The sequence below is a fragment of the Nicotiana tabacum genome, chromosome 19, assembly GCF_000715075.1.
Source record: "Nicotiana tabacum cultivar K326 chromosome 19, ASM71507v2, whole genome shotgun sequence".
Classification (NCBI taxonomy): Eukaryota; Viridiplantae; Streptophyta; class Magnoliopsida; order Solanales; family Solanaceae; genus Nicotiana; species Nicotiana tabacum.
Genome location: NC_134098.1, coordinates 69393562 through 69415388, shown reverse-complemented (window position 1 = coordinate 69415388; position 21827 = coordinate 69393562). Strand labels below are relative to the sequence as shown.

Here is a 21827-nt window from a genome sequence, read left to right as displayed (position 1 = left end):
GTCGTATCTCTTCCATAAGACGTCATTAGTTGCTTGAACTCACATGCACATGTTTTAAGTTTTCGCTTTAGTTAACGGCATATGCCCCTCAAGCTTAATCAAAAGAACGAAAACTTATTCAAAGTGAAGAGTCGCTTATCAACAACATTACAAGTATTAGATTCAACTGAAAATCTACACGATAAATCCCACATATGCCCAATTATGGAAAAGAAAACCAAATAAAACGACATCAAAATATTCTAAGAATATCTGTACAACAATAATGATAAGACCACACATTCAATGCGAATAACAAAGAAGTTAGAAATGATAATACCAAAGTAATTGGATGTGCATAGACAAGAAACACATTATACAACAAGCAAAAAAAATGAATATAGATAAAATAAAATAAGATACAAAGAACAACAGCAGTACTACCACTACAATGCTATAGTGAAAGATACATCAAACATTTCACCTACTAGGATGCCTCAGGATATTCTACAGATTCTCGGGTATTTCACTAATCACTTGTGTTTTCTTGGCTTACAAAAGCTAGCTAAAACTGTAACCACAAAATTATTTTATTGGGACAAGTATTGCACTAATTGTTGATACCTCATATAATTCACCTTCTGCATGCCTAAGAAAGTATCAAATATCATGATTAAAAAAATATAAGAATTTCCTCGTACGTAATAACAGACGCTTCACACTTCATACCCGAAACAGAGGAACCTCATTCATTTTGCATTCTTCAAGTTGTGTTATACAATAGGGAAAAACCTTATTTTCCAACCTTCATGTCATCAGGTGCAACAAAATCAAACATTTGCATTCCCCTCCCAGCGACTGCAATCTGATAATGGTTCCTGAATACAACATATTAAAAAATAAAATTAAAGCTAGGTGGAGGTTGGTTTTCAGAAAGTGAAAAATAGAAGAGTAAACAAGAAAATCAATAATACAGTATGAAAGAAAGGATTACCCACCTTCCGCAGGCCCTAGCATCCAATGCCTCGGGCTCCGGTACACTAACAACCATATGTTTGTGCTCAGTTAGTTTGCCTTGCTGTTCGAGATGCCAACACCTGATGCGCTGATCAAGACCCGTAGAAAATACCCAACAACCATCTGTCCAAACACCTATAGTGAACAAGACTAACATCAGGTCCAGGTCCTTTCTTATGTGCAAATAATGATTTCATCAGTCATTTGACAATAGGTAGTAGGGCAACCCCCAAGATAAAAAGTGAGACACAATTCAAACTGACTATTCCCAGTAATAATTGGCAGTATTATCAAAGGCGAAAAGCAAAAAAGTTGTAAGGTCCGTTGGGGCTTTAAGCGCAAAGCGCAAATAAAGTGCGGGCTTTAATGAAAAAAGGCGCAACTGGAGAAAAAGTAAAAATATATATATGTAGTCCAAGACCAATAATTATAAGCATGAATAACACATATACGGACAAAAAAAATTGAAAAAGAATTACAATAAAATGAAATATCAATTGTTTAGTGTTGCCTTTTCAGGATTACACTCTATGGTAAGGAAAAGTATGCCTTAGAGCCTTGATGCGACACTGAAGCGCCCCCAAAGCGAGGTGAAGCGCTCAACATGTTTTTAGCCTCACTTCAAAACTTAAGCACACCTTTGACAACACTGATAATTGGTATCTTATGAGTGTGGCCAATGCCTAACGAACAAGAAGGAGAGAACTATAGTTCAGAACTACAAGTACATTTTTCATTTTACATAAAACTCCATTAGTTACCACAATAATAAAACTTACATTGACTTTATTTGGAGGCTCCATTAGTTCGTTATATTAGCTCCAAAAGGATAAGTCGCGTAAAAATTTATAAAGGAATGAGGTAAGGCACGAGAAAGGTAAAGAGTAGGGGCCGTTGTTGCATAATAGATTTTCCTACAAATGATCTTTCTCAATGCATAAATCAGCCTTCATAGCCTAAGGCTACCCTTTTTTTCTTGTCAAACAGTATCACATTAGTGGCACAGCTTTTTTAGAACGAGAATGACCATGAATGAACGGTCACCAATAGATGTCATGGGATGGATGGAATCCCTCCGTCCTTAACTGCATGCCTTGGGTTTGATCCCTCCTAATGGAGAAAATTCTGGTAGTGAGCGCTTCTCCTTTAAATGAGCCTTACTTGATGTGAATCTGGATTAGTCAGGTTAGTGGATAGGTTCTGGATACCAGATCGTTAAACCCACAAAAAAAAAGGAGAATGGCCATGAATGTTTAGGGTGATCTAGTAAGTATGACGTCACTGAAATTGATCTAGTAAGGATGAACTCATTGAAATTCCTCACCCCATTTTGGCAGCTGTCTATCATCATTCACAATACAACTGCAAATTCAGTACTTGCTATCGCCCTATTCTCTCTCAATTGCCTATCCTTTCTAGATGAGTGGGAGTCCCTTAGCAGTAGCTTCCAACCCTCTAGCTCTCATTTCGCGCATGCGCTTTGCGCTCTTGGCTTAACAACATCAAAGAGGAATCGAACCTCTTCCAGTTCTGTGTTAACAAAAATCCATTTGATGTCAGGTGCTGGTGAAATTTCAGAAAGCTAAAAAAAAAGTGAGCATTTAATGAGACCAAAAGAATAACTTATGCATTACATGATTACAAGGTTTCAAAATAAGGTTGATTAAAAGAAAGCAATGTGGCTCGAACATTTGGAAATTGGATGGAAGTTGGGAGTGATTCTACGGGGAGCAACGAGTAAAATACTTAAGGTTGGGTAAGGCCAGAAAGAGCAGCAAGTATTTTCCCAATTACTTCTCTTTCCAAATCATTATCTCTGCTTTCTGGCACCACAGATTGGATGTCAGTAAAAAATGTAATACAGGGATGTGGAGAATCCAGAAAATCATGCTTTATAAGAGTAGTCTTTTAAATAGGTATGAACAGAAATATCGATTTATGAGGGCATTATAGAGCCAAATGAGCTTAGAACACTATCTTTTTTTCCTCGTTTTAATTTAATAAGCTTACAACACTAATTAAAAGTGGGTGGATGAAGCCAAACTGAGCACATTTGAATGGTTGTAAAATCAACATGACAAAGAAATCAATTAAAAAGGGCTGGTAGAAGCTTCAGATCAAGGGCAGCCGGAGGTGAAATGAGAATGAACTAAGCTGTGTTTATATGTTAGCATAAAAGATGGCACGCACGGTAGGCATCAAGGAACTAGAAGCTCTCAACCTTCAAGTGTTTACGGAGTCTTGAGAGATCCTTCCAAGAAGATGAGAAGGCATATAACATGTTAAAGTGGAAATACAAGAAGAGGGGAGCAAGATTCAAGGCAAGAGGAAGGCTAAAATCACATTCAGAAGCTGCAGTTTTTGGCTACAGTGAAGACCGTGATAGCGGAGGCTCAGACTGCAACCGCAAAGAAGGCAGCACCAGCAAAGACCACGATTGCGATGAAAACTCAGCTGCCCAGGTCCGCGATAGCAGACTTTACACCTCGAACGCAAGGGAGGCCTGGGAGTTCAGAATGGCAATTTCAGCACACCTTATCTTAAGGCCTAGCTTAGGGATAGTTTGGGAATTTGTAACCTAAATTAGAACCTAGTTTAAGTAGTTCTTTTCTTACAATTTTAGGCAGCTTACCTTGAATATTAATGTTTTCTTTTAGTGAGATGTATGGTGGAATGCCATGGTTGATGACAATTCTTGCAAGAGTGTTATCAAGTGGAATTCTTCCACTTGAAGGTATTCCTACCTATAGTGTAGGTTCTTATTGGTGCATAATTACTCATTTTCCTTTGAATGTTCTCAATTTGGGTCTATTCTAAATTCTTTACTTGCTATCTTTAATTTTCTTGTTTATCCTATCCTTGTTCCTATCAATAAAAGATCAGATTTGACACAGAGACTGCAGACTCTACTTTATATAGATATGATATGATAGAAAAATAAACTCTAGCTTGTGCAAAAATTGGACACTCGGACATTGAAGCTAGAATGGAGGAGATGACCCTTTTCGAGAACCTTCAGACAAAAGGCCAAACTTTGGGTTTACACTATCCCTCTTCAACGGTTCTATGAACTTTAGTCCAACAGTTCTATGAACTTTATTTGGAGTATAGCAGCTGTGGATCCTACAATGAAAAGGTAAACAGAGCTTTCTGGCAGCTAGAATGAAACAAGGCAAAATCACAACGCAAAAACCAAATCATATGCACATTTTAATGAAAAAACAAATCAGATTATCTACCTTTAACCGCAGAGCTGTGAGCTGACATGACTTTATCAAGCAACGCAAATCTCATATCATAATTTCCGACTTCATAATGAACATGACCGCCTACTCTCAGTGATCCAGTGGTGCTATGTTGCTCCGAAGTCGAACTTTCACAACCCGGCCTCATCGATTTCAGAGAGAAATCTAATCTAAGACAGTTAAGTGACTGGTCGTCACCTCCACTTAAAACACAAAATGTAAACCTTGAATCAGAAACTTCAGGACCTTTTATATCTGAAACATGAAGACAGTTGACCCCTGACTGGTGGACATCCTTGAAGATATCCAAGGGCCCTGCTTTGTGTAATACTTCCTTTATGCCAGTGAAGGTGTCTGGAGAAAATGCATGTGTCTTTTCTACCAAATGAGATATCCCTCGCAGAGTATGATCTTGCACAGTTTTGTCAGTTCCTGGGACAGTTGTCGCACACAAACCATTATCAGGCTTTCCCTTTGAAACAGGAACTCCCAACAATTGTTCATCACCTGTTATTTTATTAGACACTTGACTGCCCAATGATCTCCACTGCCGTCCACCTTGGCTTCCTCTACCTGTACGTGGTCTTTTCTGGCTGTCTAGACCTTTTCTGATTTGAACTGCTGATAATTGCCGCATAAAATTTTCAACATGTTCCGTAAGATCCCAAAAGGCAATACTTCCATCAGTAGACCCACTAATAATAATATACCGACTTCCAAACCGAACATTGCCTGCAAAATCAAGATTTCAATCAGAATAAAAACACAGAAAAAAAAGAGCTATACAAGACAGGAGCTAAAAAAAGAGTTATCATCTACCTTTTATCACATAAGAAGGAACAAAAAAATGTATATGACTTCTGTACAAGAATGTAAATGCAAGCAAAGACCTGTAATTCCGTAAGTAGTTGCAACATAAATACCACAAACTGAGAGAACTAACTAGAGTTTGTTTTGTCTCCCATAAAGAAAGAAGTAAACATTTTGTTTCCTCTAAAAGAAAGAAGAATCAATCCAACAGTCTCTATGACAACATAAAGGTAAAATTCGTTGCGGTTCTTTTTTTTTATTTTTTAAATCTGAAAATCCCAGTAGACATATTTTCAAAATTCCCATAAAGCTGACAAGTAAGTGCCTGGAGTACTGTGTGACAAGAAAGTGTCTTCGTTACTCAAAGGTAAGTTTTATAGAGCGGTGGTTAAACCGGTCATGTTGTATGGGGCTGAGTGTTGGGCTGTTGGCCAGTTAAGCACTCACATAACCAGAAGATTAAAGTAGCAGAAATGAGGATGTTGAGGTGGATGTGCGGGCACATCAGGATGAATAAGATTAAGAATGAAGATATTCGAGAGAAAGTGAGTGTGGCTCCTATGGATGACAAGATACGGGAAGCGAGGCTCAGATGGTTTGGGCACGTACGGAGGACAAGCCCAGATGCCCCGGTAAGGAGGTGTGAGCGGTTGGTTTTGGCGGGTACAAGAAGAGGTAGAGGGCGGCCTAAGAAGTATTGGGGAGAGGTGATCGGACAGGACATGGCGTGGCTTCAGATTTTCGAGGACATGGCCCTTGATAGGAAGGTGTGGAGGTCGAGCATTAGGGTTGTAGGTTAGGAGGTAGTTGAGCATTTTTCTACTTTGTAGAGGTGTGAGGCTAGTCTGATAGGGTTTTGTCTTAGACTACTAGTGGTTAATGTTGTGTTCACACTATTCTCCCGTTTTTTCGTTGTGCCGGACCTCATCTACTGGTTGTTGTTAGTGCGTTTCATCTATTTTCTGGTTCTTATGTTGTTGTCATTATTTCTATTGTTTTATGTTGATAGTACTGATATATTGTCTCTCTTTTCGTCTTCTTGAGCCGAGGGTCTACCGGGAACATCGTCTCTACTCCCTCGGGGTAGGGGTAAGGTCTGCGTATACTCTACCCTCAGCAGACCCCACTTGTGAGATTTTACTAGGTTGTTGTTGTTGTCCCAGAAAGCTGACAATTTTAAGTGTCAATCCCATTATGTAGAATACAGAATTGTCATAAAGACTTTTTTGAACTGGACAGAATTGTCATAAAGACTTTTTTGAACTGGACAGAATTGACATAGAAACTTACTGATCTCTTGAGAAATTTCTTCTTTTTCATAATCGTACATTCAATCCCTTTGGGACGACTCCAACTGAAAGATCCTTTTGCTTTCAACTGACTAGAAAGTCTAATTTAGTATCTCAAGTGTAATTCCTAGCACATTTTTTTAGTTTATCGCCATTTAAGGTTAGTATTTCACAATAATATTTTTGTTAGAATACATTGAATTGCATAATCTTCTCATAGAAAAAATTCGCACAGCACTATTGTTCCCCATTCTATTACTATTTTTAGCTAGGGAATTTCCCCATCCCCCTTTCTCTCCTTTTGTCAATATTGAGAATATACCCTGTACAAATATGAAAAGCCACGAGTGAAATATGTCTCCATGCTTCTCCCCAAGCTGTGGTACGGTTCGGTCTAAAGGAAGCTAAAATTATTGGACCTGGTGATTTTAACCTCTGTGGTCCTACTCACTGGGCTGTCTGCTCACCAATCTCTATCCAGTTCTCGAGGAGAAAATGGCATAAAGCATAAGCACGTCTTCTATATAGTCATTCAGTACTGAGGATGGGTCACTTTCTTATTTGGTACCCCCCCCCCCCCCCAAAAAAAAACGTCCTACATGTATGTACTCCCACCTACAATAATTCTGAGAGATACATCTTATTTTTCTAACCTTCATAAAGCTCCTTTATCTTGCCTACCAGGAGCAACTGCATTTGATGGAAAGCACTCACAAAGTAGTAGCTATTCTCTTCTTCTACACCAGCCAAAGACCCCTCTCCCTCCCTCTGGTACTACATATAAGCTGCTTCATCACCTCCCTCAGATCTTCAGTGTGTGATGTGTCAAAGATCAAATATAGAAGAAAATACTGTCGTATATGTTGAAGGTTTGAACAAAAAATCAAAACAAAATCAAAAAAAAAAAAAAGGCAGAAGATTTCAATAGTTTAGTGCACCGGGATGCCCTTAGTTAAATAAATAATACTAGAACACATTTTATCTTACTCCCTCCGTGCCATTTTATGTGACACTCTTTCCCTTTTACTATGTCTCAAAAAGAATGACACCTTTCTATATTTAGAAACAATTTAACTTTAAACTTCCTATTTACCGTTAATGATATGATTTTATAGCACAAAAATGATATGGCATTTTTAAGACCACAAGTTAATAAATCTTTCTTCTTTAAAATCCATGTCCAGTCAAACACCTTCATATAAAATGAGATGGAGGGGTATTTAATAGCATCCGCTTTGACAAGTACAATCCGAACTACTTCAAAAAGGTAGGTATACACTACTTCCACAAGCTCTGAAACAAGAAAGAATATAGACAAGCCCTGGCCTCTCATCCCTTAGGTAAAGGACAAGGCTGTTGGTAGCAAGGACAGTGCTTCTTAATCAGCAATAGCCAGGTCAGTTACTTCAAGATCTTGGCCAAGGGTGATCGCCACCCTCCCAGCCTATTTTGATGAAGGCCAAGCTCATCTCAAAGACACTAAGAAGAAGATTAAGGAAGCTGGCGGTGCCATTGTGCTCACTGCTTAGGTTTGCTTGTTATTAGTAGCTTTTAGATATTTGTTTAAATTCCTGGTTTAAATTAATTAATGCAGAATTGACTGCGAGATTACTGGATCTTTGCTTTGAAATGCATTTGGGAACATTACTATGCTCAAAATTCAATCTTAACCTATAGATCCTACAGAGTCAAAATATGAAAAAAGTTGTTAATCAACCAAACCTAAGTAGTAAATCAACCTTGAAGTGGGGGATATGTAGGAACAATGATATGTTGCAAAGCAAGCACCGGAGATGACAAAGGAGTCAGTAAAGCAACATCAAACCTGAAATTGATATTGGAAATAAGACCAGGTCAGAAACAAGAGAACAGCATGTTCCGTAGTACCATGCTGCAAAAGGGAATACAAGGTATTGTTATTTGGACATCATGAGATAATGGGCGTACATACCAGAGTCGGTAGGGTAATAAAAGAGCTCGTAGTGTAACTGTGGCATCTGAACATGCAACAACTACGAAACAGACTGAACACCTGCAGATGAATAAACAGGATGCGAACTTGTTCATATTCGCTTAAATTGACAGAACACGATGATGGTTACTGTTGATTTACTGACCTTGTGCCTGTAACTTGAACAAGAAAAGCAGTAACTGCGAGATATCTCCAATCATTTTCACATTTATCTGGTACACATGGTTCTGAATAGCTTCTTTTGTCTTCTGAGGGAAGTGATCCACCATTTTCGACCATTTCACTAACTTTTTTATTGTTTTGTAGTTTTCCATGATTTCTTTCTCTGGTTGGCATATCTGTAGAAAGCCACTGGAAATCATTTCTAATGTTGCACTCTGGGTCAAAGGTTCCTTCCCTAATTCTCATCTTACTTTTTTGCTTCCAAGCAGTTACCACCCTTTTTGCACCTACTGATATTAGTAATGAAAGATCCTCCGGGTCCTCTAAAAACCCTTTTTCACTGTTAACGCTGTCAGGCGTTGCATTTTCATCCAGCACCATTCTATGTAGCCTCGAGACAAAGAATATAGATCTCACAGCTGATCCGCCAACATGTTCACCAAGCAGCTTGGAAGTTGACCAATTTTCAATTTCTGAAGCATACCTGAGACATCAGCAAAATAACTAATTTGTCACAGAACTTCAAAAAGTAAATGACAAAGAAAATGCGCAAATATCAAGACTCGTCGAAGGAAGCCCAATTAGGTAGGGAAATGGTTGAAACAAAACTAAAAAAACAGACAAAATCCACCCCCCAGGATTAAGTAATGCATAAAAATAAAAATCGGAAATGGCGTCATACCTTGTCAATCTCACAGTTCCATCTTCACAACCTGTTGCAACCCAAATCATTTCAGAAAAAATATCCTGCTTTTCATTTAGACTGCACGATGAATCTTGAGAGATAAAACATAAGGTATGTATCTCCCTGCCATGGAATTGCAAATGAAGATTTTTGGGATACATAACCCTCTCGCCAGTGGTCACCCAGTGTCTATGAACATAAATAATTCCATCCTGCAAAGAAAGAGCTATGGTGTGGTCACGATATTAATCCAGTCATTAGAAGAATTATTAGTCTGAGGCCAGCTAATAACAACAAGTGGTGCAATTCCACTTCCCAAAGCAAGCTGGACTAAGCCTCTTGTTGCCTGTACGATCATTTCCTATCTTCTAATCGTGGAACAGGAAACTAACAGATTTGGAAAAGATTATACCTTGACATAGGCAAAGCAATTTTTCATCTCTGGTACATCACCAAGAAAATAAGAATGAGGACGCCTCCATCCACCACAGGTTACTTGCAAAACCTATTCCAGCGAATGTAAGATCATTATGATGTGGAAGAGAACGAGAAACAGAGAGACAGGATATCGACCGAGTAGGCAAGAGAGACCAAACCTTTGTCTCGGAAAATAAATTCCATATGATAAAGTCTGATGAAGAAAATCCTATTGCACAACTGCTGCCAGGTAAATCGCCTTGTTGGTCAGCATTAGTGAAGATTGATCGTACTGTACTTAGCTCTTTCACTTGCTTGATCCCTACGAATTCCAAGTTATGACGACTTCTATCATGTTCAAAGTAGCATATGCACCCATCTCCTCCAGTCTGAAGAAAATAAAGAACAAAAAGAAAAGCTACTGCATTGGACAACACAATCGCATGTTCTTGCATCAAGTACTTTCAGGGTCTTGAATCCAAGAAAGTCCTAATATTAACGGTACATTTATATGTAAAAATTTGAATGAATTTGTGTGTACATAATAGAAACTTAAAAAGAATCCTCTTTCTCTCTCTTTTTTTTTTGTAGACAAGATAATTCAAGGACAAATAATCGGAACTTAGAGGATAATGGGCCCGCCCCTTTACCCTTCTTTACTTAAATACCACGTTTTTGTTTGTTGCAGGCTTTTGTCTGCAGCAGATTAAAAAGTGTGACATGTGTCTAACTCACACATCACGTGCTACGATCTTACCACTAGACCAAAGCCTTTGGGGGCAATAGTTTACACATTTTTGTAGTATCATTTCTTACTACATGACCTTGTCTCGCCTTTTTATCTCTGATTTATATTTGCATGGAACAGAGAAGTCTTAGATTACAACAACAACAACACCAACAACAACAACATACCCACTATATTCCCAACAGGTGGGGTCTGGGGAGGGTAGTCTGTACGCAGACCTTACCCTTACCCAGTGTTATAGCGCTCGCTACAACGCTAAAAGCGTGTAGCGACACTTACCCCTACACAGTGTTATAGCGCTCGCTACAACGCTAAAAGCGTGTAGCGACGCGAGGCGGGCGTGTGTCGCTACAGAGGGACTGTTGCGTGGCGATTCAAAATAGCGGTCGCCTCTGCTTGTGTAGCGAGAGGCGACAGTGTGGCGAGAAGCGAGCGTAACGTCGCTATTTTTAAAAATAAAAAAAAAAAGCACTTAAGTCGCGATTAGGGCTTGGGTGAAATCACTTCTTACGAGCAGCGACCCTTCTTCTCCAGTTCTCCTTCAGCGACAAAATTAGGGCTTGGGTTCACATCTTCTTCTTCTTCTTCCATCGTCAGCCATCAGCGACCCCTTCTTCACCAGGTATGTTTCTTTCTTTTCTTTTCTTCTTCTTCTCCTTTCTTCTTCTACTTTCTTCTTCTTCTGGTCGACCACCATTGCTGGTCTTTTTTTTTCTTTTTCTTCTTCTTTCTTCTTTCTTCTTTCTTCTTTCTTCAGTGATCGCTGTTTTTCTTCTTCTTTCAGCTCTGTTTTTCTTCTCTTTCAGCCCAGCTCTGTTTTTCTTTCTTCCATCATCTCTTTTAGCTCTGTTTTTCTTCTTCTTTCTTTGCTCTGTTTTTCTTCTTCTTTCTTTCTTTCTTTGCTCTGTTTTTGGGTTCATCTCTTTCAGCTCTCATTTTTCAATTTGTTGCTCTGTTTTTCAAAATCGAGCAGAGGCAGTAGCTGTATTTTTTTTGTTGCTCTGTTTTACAAAATTGAGCAGAGGCAGTAGCTTTATTTATTTGTTGCTCTGTTTTTTCAATTATAGATTTATAATCTTATAGAGTAGAATTAATTGCATATTGACTTGATAATTTTTTTTCCATAAAACAACGTTGAAATGGCGTCATCCGATAGTAATAAACGAAATGATATAGCTTGGAATTATGCTGTACAAGGCTCATCAAGATCCGCAATTAATTTTTGAATGATATTTATTAATATATTATTGTTATTGAGTTTTTAGTTATATGTATATAATATTTTATGTTTTTGTTGAAATTGTCGCTTCACATCAAAAAGGCGAGCGCTTCGCTGCGCGCCTCTCGCCTCAGTGAAGCGGACCCTCGTCGCTATTTGTCGCCGCACGCTATCCAAAACACTGCCCCTACCTAATAAAGGTAGAGAGGTTGTTTCCAATAGACCGTCCTCTCGGAAAGAAGAATAAGGAGAAGAAGAAGAAGAAGAAAAAGAAAAAGAAAAGAAAAAGGAAAGCAAGAAAGGAAGAGAGAAGAAAAAGAGGGAGATGAAGGATAAATAGTACCAAATAATAACAGAGAATACAATACCTGAGCCAAACAAAACCATATAACGCAATTAAGATCTGAGAATACGAAGGGACATGCGTGTTACTAATACTATCGGTGAGCAACTAAGAAACTCCCAACTACCTACTAACCTTCTACCCTAATGCTCGACCTCCACATCTTCCTATCAAGGGTCATGCTCTCAATGAGCTGAAGCAGCGCCATGTCCTGCCTAATCACCTCTCCCCAACACTTCTTAGGCCTACCTCGACCTCTTCTCAAACTCGCCATGGCCAACCTCTCATACCTCCTAACGGGATCTTCAATGCTTCTCCTCTTAACATGTCCAAACCATCTCAGCCTCGACTCCCGCATCGTGTCCTCCACGGAGGCTACTCCCACTTTGTCCCGGATAGTTTCATTCCTACTCTTATCTCTCCTGGTACACCCACACATCCATCTCAACATTCTCATTTCTGCTACTTTCATCTTCTGCACATGGGAGTTCTTAACTGGCCAACACTCAGCCCCATACAGCATAGTCGGTCGAACCACTACTCTATAAAACTTACCCCTAAGTCTAGACTCCAACCAAAAAAAAAAACAGGAATACATACTCTGATATGCAGTTAAAGACTTTCAACTATACTTCGGCCAATGTTATAATGCAGGGACTCTCCATGTAACACTTAAAGTATGGGAAAAGATATCTTGAGGTTAACAGCTACAGGGACTAATAAAAGGTCAACCTCCATCTGTATATTTATTTTAAAATATATTATGAGACTTATTACAGATTTTTTTCACTATTTTAGACTTAGTTCTTATATAGTTTCCGAAAGCTTTATCATATAAAGCAGCGTATAAGGCCTGAAAATCAAATATCAACGGATTCTTAAATCAACATATCACAAAGGGAGAATGAAAAGATCACCTCAAACCCAAGCAGGAAGATGCTTAATGATTATAAGTAACTAGTAGAACAGAATAAGCATCCAAGTAAGGTCTTACTGAATGAATTTCAAGTTGTGTAGGACCAAAACTAGCAACGGAGATGCTACACACAGTTGATATTCCATGAGCTCCTCTGAAGTTGCTGAAAGGACTTATATTTATTTCGGAAGCTGTAGACATGCTAAAAAGAATGTCTCTTTGCAACGGAAATAACAAAAGATTACCACGAATGTCACCGCACACTAGGACCTACAAAAAGGGAAATAGATCAAGAATTTTGAAACTTACACAGTAAGTAATATTTCATACTGATGGGTTGTTCAAACTTGAAACAGACAAGTCAGGATATATTATTGCTTTCCAGAGATAGAAAGAGAGAAGGAATATATATTTGAAGCAACTCCTCTTTTATTTAGGAACATAAAGGGAACACCCCATATGTATGGAGGAACTTCATCTTAAGAGTCACATAGCAGAGTAATTGAAGAATTATTTGGAACAATTTAATCTGTACAATGTAAAACAAATGCTACTTCAAGGATACTAATCAATAATGGGAACATGACAATTGCAGTAAAAGAACCATATGCCCTGTTTCTAACTTACTCTGTCCCAATTTGCTAGTCTTTTCTTTTTTGACTTGGCACGAATATTAACATAAGAGTATAATATGATTTTTTGTCTGCCGATGTGTCAAAGAATATAAAATAAAGGATAATTTTGAATTGAGAATGATAGAATGAGTCCTATAGAACTTTTGCTGGTATTTAAAATGCATTAGAACTTTTCATTTCATTTAAGGAAATGAACAATATTTTGGAAAAATCCAAAAAAAGGAAGGCGATTTGGGAAGGAGTAATACCCAAAGAGTGTTTGAGGCCACACACACACACACGTGCACACACACACACGCATATATATATATAGGGAGAGAGAACAAATTTGAAGCCATAGAGAGAGAAAGAGAGAAGGAACATGCTAAATTTCACAAAGCATAAAATGTAAAGGGTATTGACCTCATTCTCTACTGATGCATCCAAGCACATTATCCGCATTCCAAAGCATGAGCGGAATTCTGCTATTAAAGATACACAACACCTTCTCATGACATCCTGAGAAACAGAGGGCAAAGGGTTGAACAACCTCCATAGTTTCAATGTGCCTCTAGGATCAGAAGTGAAGAGGAACCTACAGGATAAGGTAATCAGAATATATGGCTTTCACACGATCAGACGTATAAATGATATATTATCCCTACCAACAGATGCAGATTTTATCAAATAAAATGTGTTTATGGGTTTTTTTTTTTTTTGGGTGGGGGGTGGGGGTGGGGGGGGGGGGGAGGTCTCGTTCAAGGCCAATGGCATACTAATGGTACTGAAAGGAAAGATCATATCGGCCAAAAGTCAACAGGATGTCGTCAGGATAGACTTAGAAAGACGTTCATCAATCTTCTATCTAAATATGTCAAGCATATTCATCGTATCATTATGACTTCTGGCATCATCAATAACTTACTTCGGTCCCAAAGATTTGCACCAATAAGTCCCAAGTAGTTGCCTCTCTGGTTCAGCTGACCATGTAGACGTGAGTTCCACTCTAGGATTCAAGACATCATCAACAACTCTGGCAATCACCATAGTGCCTTTACCATTGCCAACAGCAATCCAATTTTCAATGTCTTCGGTAACATCAGAACAGTGTGACAACAAATCCATGCAAACAATTGGTCCTTCCTCCCCAATATGGAGAAGTTCGGTCCATTTCACATCCTCAGTATCATATAGTTTAGCATGGTACACATATCCATTGTTTGTGGCAACATAAAGAGAATCTTCCCGAGAAAAATGCAAGCATCTTACATATTCGCTTTTGCTGCATGAAATTTGATAAACCAAATGATCAGCCAATAAGCACTTAGAAATCATGGGCTTAAATGTGAACAAGTACGTTGTCAAGAACTAAGATAGGATGAGTTGCATTAGCAATATAAGAGACTTCTCCTGAAAAATACAACTTGTTTTAACAATTACTCCTGCAAAATATAATACATACAGGCTCAAAATTCTTTTTTGAAAAAAAAAATATTTATCAGTGGTTTCCGACCAGCTTGCGCATACCTCAACCATTTCATTGAGTACATGCATCCTTCACCAGGACAAGTATTGGGTAACTCTGCCCACCAAGTCTTAGGCATATTAGAAGAAATTACCTAACTTTTTTCTTTGCTGGGATTCGAACCCTAGCCTCTCATGGTCTTCATTTAAGCTTCATCGACTGCTAGGCCCCACGCCCAAAATTTTTGTTCACAACACACTTTACCTCAATAAAGTTAGTTGGGGCCAAATCTACACATCCCCTAGATCAATATTTGCATTTCAAATAGGGATCCATAGTATGAATTTCCTATCATAATACAGTTATTTCCATTTTCATCTAAGGCCAGGTGTCAACATAACTAAGACAATAATTAAATGAGAAAGCTTCTACCTTTTCAACGTGTAGTTGTTTTTAGAGAAGTAGTTTTAGTATTTTTATAAGTAAAAGCACTTTTAATTAAATCATCCCACACTCCCAAAGAGGGTGTAAGAAATGTTACTACAAGTGATAAAGGTACTTCAACTACCAATACTTCTCAACTAGATAACTTACAAAATAAAGTAACAAGAAAGTGGCATATGTGATATGTTAATATATGGTTTCTAAGAAACTGATTGAAAAAACATCAGTTTGTGATCATCAGATGAGCAGCTTCTTCTACAAGTAACTGAATCCACATGGGTTCGCGCCACCGTGCCAATGTTCAACGTGTCACAAACGCAAGGTTCACTCATTAAGATAATCCTTAACCCGCCACCCCCTTCTCCCCCAACCCCACCCCACACCCCACACACACAAAGGATATAAGAGGCCATCATGTGCTTTGACAATCATCATCACTGGGAAATTGAAATATCAGCTATACCTGTTCAAGAGGCCAACATGCTCTCTAAAATTTGGAATATAAAGAGCAAATTCCTCCTTTTGGACAGTTGAGTCTTGTACTTCCACAATACCTCCTTCTGACCCATTAGACAACAATCCTTGCAGATGTTGTACTTTTATTGCAGAATCAAATCCCGCAGTCACAAGGAGTGCTGCATCAGGATCGTAGAGACATCGCCAGATCCCCCTTCCACTGTGCCAATAAAATGTGATATAGTTATTATATCATAAAAACCAGTTTATTCTAAGGTGTACAATGCAAGCAAAACATTTTGCACCACAGAACATAAAGTGACACTAATGAAGTCAAAAATGAGAAATAATAATTTAATTGGTACAATAATATAATTAAGAATTCACTTCCATGATGAAACTTTCCTTTCACTTACACATGCTCCCTGATTCTTGTAAGTTGTGTTCCATCCATTCCCCATACACGACACGTGCAATCCTCGCCAGCAGTTATGATTAACTAAAGCAGAGTCCCACATATAGACAGACAAAGCCAAACTTAGAAGCGAACCTCACATGTCCCGCATTTGAAGGAAAGGAATGCACAAATTCTTAATGAACCATCACAACGTACAGTTCTACAATAAAAATTACCGCATAGCATCATCAATATATAAAATGTCCCCCTCATGAAGAACATAGAACCGTCTGATACAAGAAAACTATTTCGGGCATTAAATCCGCACATAAAAAAAAAGCAACCGCAGTTGGGCTCTCTTGACTTTCTAAAAAACCCCATTTACATGTCTTCATTATCAATGTGCATATTGAAGATTTTGGTTTGCAATGACAGCGCTACGTGATTACATGTAGGTTTTCCATTACTTCTTGCTTGTCAGATTGTTCCCCAAGTATTAAAATAAAGTCAAAGATTGGCAAGATAAAAGTATCGATATTCATACTGATAAATAATTGTGAGATTGGAAAATGCAGAAGCTCTAAGTAAGCATATATTTGTCGACTTGTCAAGCTACACAACATGTGATATCATTTTTTTCTTTTGATAACCGTGGTGTCGGGGCAGCTTGCGCGCACCTTGACTAATTCCACGGGGTACCTACTACCTCCCACCAGCACAGGTACCACGTAACTCAGTCCACCAAGCCAGCTTGGATAGATGGGAAGAAATCACCCAAGTGTTTTTGCCTCCACTAGGATTTGAACCTAAGACCTCGTAGTACTCAACACCTTATTGACCACTAGGCCACACCCTTAGGTGCTATAAAATGTGATTTCATTGTAGAGAAGAAGTTTAACCAAAACCCAAGCGATCATCCCTATCTTCTCCTCTTCTCTTTTTACAAGCTTATCCATCTATCATCATCATAAATTGTCCCTAGTTGTCTAAAAGTTCATTAGTTCTGAAGGAACTGGGACACTGGACAAGTGTTTTTAGCTGACTTGTCGTATTCTCCTGCAAACCCCTAGTCAACCCCAGCCATAAAATGCTTTAGGCCATTTAGACAGCTTTTATTACATGGTTGCGGAGTTATTTTTGACATCTGCAACTTCAGTACTTTAGCCTGCTGAACAGCATATTCCCCGATGCTGTGTAAGTGAATTACAAAGTACTTTCATGAACTTACAGAGTCAAATATATAGCAGTCCCAAATTCTAGCACTGTGACCAAATAAGACAGAGTCAACCACGTGGTTGGAACCATTAGCACCAAGCGTCCAGATACGAGCACTGCACTAACAAAAAAGAAGAATAACCACCTAAAGTCGCTGATTAAATGTTTCTATGGATCAATATATACATAGATGTTAATTAAGAAAAATATGAACCTTCGATCATCAGATACAGATACTAGTTTAAATCCATCAGCAGACCATGCAAGGCGGAAAATTGAACCTTCATGTCCAATTAGTTTACATATATTTACAGCTTCATATTGCTGATAAGGAAGCTGGCGACCCTCGTGACTGGTCAAATGTAAAAGGTCTTCTGTAAGACTTCCAATAACATCAGGATCAGCCTTACAACCCACTTTCCAAACAAGAACCTGCCAAACCCAGATCAAGACAATTAAGCGCCTGTCAGAGGACATGCATATATCAAGGAGCACACAAAAGGCGTTACGAACACCTTTGAACAGATCTATTTTACAAAACAATTAAGTGATAATTTTGAACTGGCAGAAACTGTAGAAACAAGAGAGTCAATACAGGCTATAGAGCATATCTTCAGTTATTGAACAATATCCAACCAAAACTGTAGAAGGAGAACCATAAAATCTGTTTATAGTATGCAAAAATAATCAAAAGGAGAAGTTTTCAGGAAAACAGTCAAAGTAGTAAAAAGAAACTTCTAAAGAATGTGCATTCATCTTTTCTGATAGCAGAACAATTTTAACCATGTACCTTATGACTCAAATATCTGAAGCATCACTAAGGTTTATATCCTAGTGGTATTTGTGGGACTCTCCCACACAATAGATGTGGGTTTGATTTCCACTGCACTCTTTCCCTTTCCCTTTCTTGACCCCCCCTATAAAACTACCTAGGGGTATTGGCGGGATGATTAGGATTCTCCACTTTAAACCAGAGGTCTCAGTTTCGAGACCTGAGAATGTAAAATGAAAACCTACCAGTGGGGAGCGTTTTGCCTGCTTTAGTGGGCCTATTCGGTGAATCCTGACTAATCAAGCCAGTGAGTTTCCGATAACGGATGCATAAAGCAAAAAGATCCATGAAGTTTCATTTGAGGTTATATTGATAGATTATTTAATTTATTTAGAGACAATATTAGGGTTAAAATTATCATAAGTGATGGAAGAAACTTCTTCGATGACAGATGAACATATCTGCAATATATCAAAATACTCCTAAGTTTGGACAAAATACTAGAGCAAGGGAAATATGATAAGATAGAGTGGGAAAAGGTATAACCTAAATATCGGTACCTCATTAAAGATAGTGCCAGATGCTACACGGAGAGATCCAACATCATCGCCCCAAATCCTCATGGAGTACAACAAACACCTTTCTAAAAATTAGATGAAGAAAAAAGTCAAAAGCATGAACCGTGGCATCCATGGTTGAATTAAGTCTCCTAATGAACAATAGAACAGAAAGCACTGGTCTAGTATGATAACTGATAAACCAACCTGAGCATCTTACTCTGGAAAGGAGAGAACATCTCAACATATCCCAAATATGTACAGAATTGTCACTGCATCCTATGGCAAGACAATCACCATTGTTTGAAGAAGTAGCCCCATCCCACTACCACCACATGTTCAGTATCATAATAAGCATAAATCCGACAAAAGGGGTAAGGAGTTTCACAATTAAGAAAGAGTTTAACTTTTGTGTACTGTCAGTGTAAAGAGTTTTTACACCATCAGGTTAAGTTAGACAATCACCATTGTTTGAAGAAGTAGCCCCATCCCACTACCACCACATGTTCAGTATCATAATGAGCATAAATCCGACAAAAGGGGTAAGGAGTTTCACAATTAAGAAAGAGTTTAACTTTTGTGTACTGTCAGTGTAAAGATTTTTTACACCATCAGGTTATGTTGACTTAACAATAGATAAGTCTTATCAAAAAACAATAGATAAGTCTTTCCTATGGACTATGGTAACCTGGAAAATAGAGTAATAATGTGCTATAACCGATTCAAATTGAACTGATGGTGTAAAATTTCATTACACTATCAGTGTATATAACTTAAATCCATTGAGAAAAAAGTTTACCTTCAAAAAGCTAACGTCCAAAACCCAGTGGCTAAACTTAGGTAGCAGAAGCAGGAGACTTAAAGTTAAACGAAAACATGCTTGTTGCTCAGTTTGAGAATTAAAGACCCTCTGAATTTGCAAGCTGAAAAGTTTAACTCTCCTCTCACCATAGACTGCAATCTTAAAAGTAACATGTGAACCCGACAAGTGTTCGTTAAATGTCTGCAAAGAAACTCCATGCACTCGAATTCCGTCGAACACATCAAATGATTTTATCATCTTCCCAGTCGTTAAATCATAGACAAGAATTTGTGAACCAGTTCCTGTGGAGAGTGGAGACACATTAATTGTATGCTTAGAACCGTTTCAGTACAAATATAGTAAGTAAAGAAAATGTTAAAGGAGAACGGACCAGCTAGAAGAAAAGGAAGAGAAGAGAAGTCAGGAGGAAGGTGTAGAAAGCAGAGGGCAGAGATTTCTCCAAGGTAATGTCCTCTTTGGAGGCGACAGCTGCTTTGCTCCGCCATGGTTAGGAGCCACAAGCAGTCGACAGTGCACTGGAGAGGTTCACTTGCGGCAGTGTTCAAATGCTAATGGCCAATTGGGCTAGTCGCTAGTATTTAGTTTTAATGGCCCGTCTGAGACCTCCTGGCCTCTTACCGATCATAACCTCGTCAGAATAACCCAATTTAGGCAATACAAATGTGTTTTCTTTTTAATAAGTGCCGTGCACCTCAATTATTTGAGGGCCAAAATATAAAATTGGCACTGAAACTAATTGTATTTTTTAATCAAAAAGTTTATAAAGATGTAATATATTGTTTTTTTTGTCTGATATCATTTTGTAGAGCGGCTAAAAATATATATTTTTTATTACTTTTTTAAGGGAGAAAGCCTAAAAATGATCTTGTGGTATTCGAAATGGATCAATTATAACTCTCGTTTAAACTTGAGTCCACAAATGACTATGCCGTTATAGAATGGGTCTAATAATGTACTTGTGTTATTCGAAATGGATCAATTATAATTCTCGTTTAAATTTGAGCCCACTAATGACCATGCTGTTAAAGAATGGGTCTAATACTGCTATTTTCCTCAGTTAGTAATGATTAGGAGTGTAATGGATATTTAAAAACCGACTAAACCGACAGAACTGTACCGTGTCGAACCGATTTTTAGTTTTATTTTAATAAAATCGTAGGTTGTTATATAAACCTATAATTGTACCGATAATTAGGGTAGATTTTTTATTTTATAAAAATAAACCGAAAAAATATTGAATCGTACCGAATAAATTTACATGTGAATATATGTTTCACATGTAAATATATCGGACCTATTATTAGACCCAGTATAAATATATGTTTCACATGATAAATTTATTCGGTACGGTTCGATATTTATATATTAAGTTTAAAAATGATAATGGGTCTAATATTTATAAAGGATGGGTCGAATAAGTTTAAAATGTGAGCCCACTAATGACCCTGCCGTTAAAGAATGGGTCTAATATTTATATTTGTAAATAATAATGTATTAATATAAATAATGTATAAATTTTAATACATTATTATTTTTAAACTTAATATATAAATAAATGTTTCGCATGTAAATTTATTCGATACGGTTCGATATTTTTTCGGTTTATTTTTATAAAATAAAAAAATTACCCTAATTATCGGTACGGTTATAGATTTATATAAAAACCTACGATTTTATTAAAAGAAACCTAAAAATCAGTTCGGTGCGGTATGGTTCGGTCGGTTTAGTCAGTTTTTAAATATTCATTTACACCCCTAATCATTACTAACTGAGGAAAATAGCAGTATTAGAACAATTCTTTAACGGCAGGGTCATTAGTGGGCTCAAATTTAAACGAGGGTTATAATTGATCTATTTCGAATAACACAAGAATATTATTAGACTCGTTCTATAACGGCAGTATTATTTGTGGACTCACGTTTAAACGGGGTTATAATTGATCCATTTCGAATACCATAAATATTATTTTTGGGCCTTTTCCCTTTTTTTTAATTGCATAATTGTTACATCTCATCACTTAACATAAATATTAGTGACACTGACCATCAATTTAACTCTGAAACAATCACTGACTTAAAATCACATCAGGTTTCTAAGATGGAAAAGTACAAGTTAATCGATTGCAGAGTTTGTTTAAAGCACTAGGCTCTAATTCACCGTCCTCATTTCTACCTTATCTGTTGGTTTTCCTCAATTATTCAAATAACTCAAAATTCTACTTGAAGTTAGACAGAATTATATCCACACAAAAAATTAAAAAATAATAGAAGCAAGACAAGGTT

General features: G+C 37.7%; 1 protein-coding gene across 3 annotated transcripts; it reads right to left on the bottom strand.

The window, feature by feature from the left end:
* Nucleotides 1–356: 356 nt before the first annotated feature.
* LOC107796276 (uncharacterized) lies at nucleotides 357–20160 on the bottom strand. 3 transcript variants are annotated; one of them, XR_001650361.2, is made up of 21 exons: nucleotides 19916–20160; nucleotides 19522–19826; nucleotides 18930–19047; nucleotides 18726–18808; nucleotides 17608–17825; nucleotides 17407–17509; nucleotides 16198–16280; nucleotides 15789–16001; nucleotides 14342–14698; nucleotides 13840–14011; nucleotides 12881–13072; nucleotides 9756–9965; nucleotides 9572–9664; nucleotides 9157–9371; nucleotides 8458–8958; nucleotides 8292–8372; nucleotides 8080–8165; nucleotides 4236–4973; nucleotides 978–1131; nucleotides 709–857; nucleotides 357–628 (listed from the first exon to the last, which is right to left on the bottom strand). XR_001650361.2 is itself a non-coding variant. In XM_016619030.2 (20 exons), exons 1-20 carry the CDS (start codon nucleotides 20028–20030, stop codon nucleotides 773–775), a joined length of 4122 nt encoding a protein of 1373 aa, XP_016474516.1. In that variant the 5' UTR covers nucleotides 20031–20159; the 3' UTR covers nucleotides 357–772. The 3 variants fall into 3 exon arrangements, 2 of the variants coding, with proteins under 2 accessions (XP_016474516.1, XP_016474518.1); XM_016619030.2 differs by having other exon boundaries at nucleotides 357–857; nucleotides 19916–20159; XM_016619032.2 differs by lacking the exon at nucleotides 19916–20160 and having other exon boundaries at nucleotides 357–857; nucleotides 18943–19047; nucleotides 19522–19632.
* Between the last annotated feature and the right edge of the window lie 1667 nt (nucleotides 20161–21827).

Coding starts and splice junctions, on each gene's coding strand:
- LOC107796276 (XM_016619030.2), bottom strand. CDS start 20,030: ATGGCGGAGCAAAGCAGCTGTCGCCTCCAAAGAGGACATTACCTTGGA. Junction 8,373..8,457: donor GTTCAAGTTACAGGCACAAG/GTCAGTAAATCA, acceptor ATTCATCTGCAG/GTGTTCAGTCTGTTTCGTAG. Junction 4,974..8,079: donor TACATATCCCCCACTTCAAG/GTTGATTTACTA, acceptor TTGATTTTGCAG/GCAATGTTCGGTTTGGAAGT.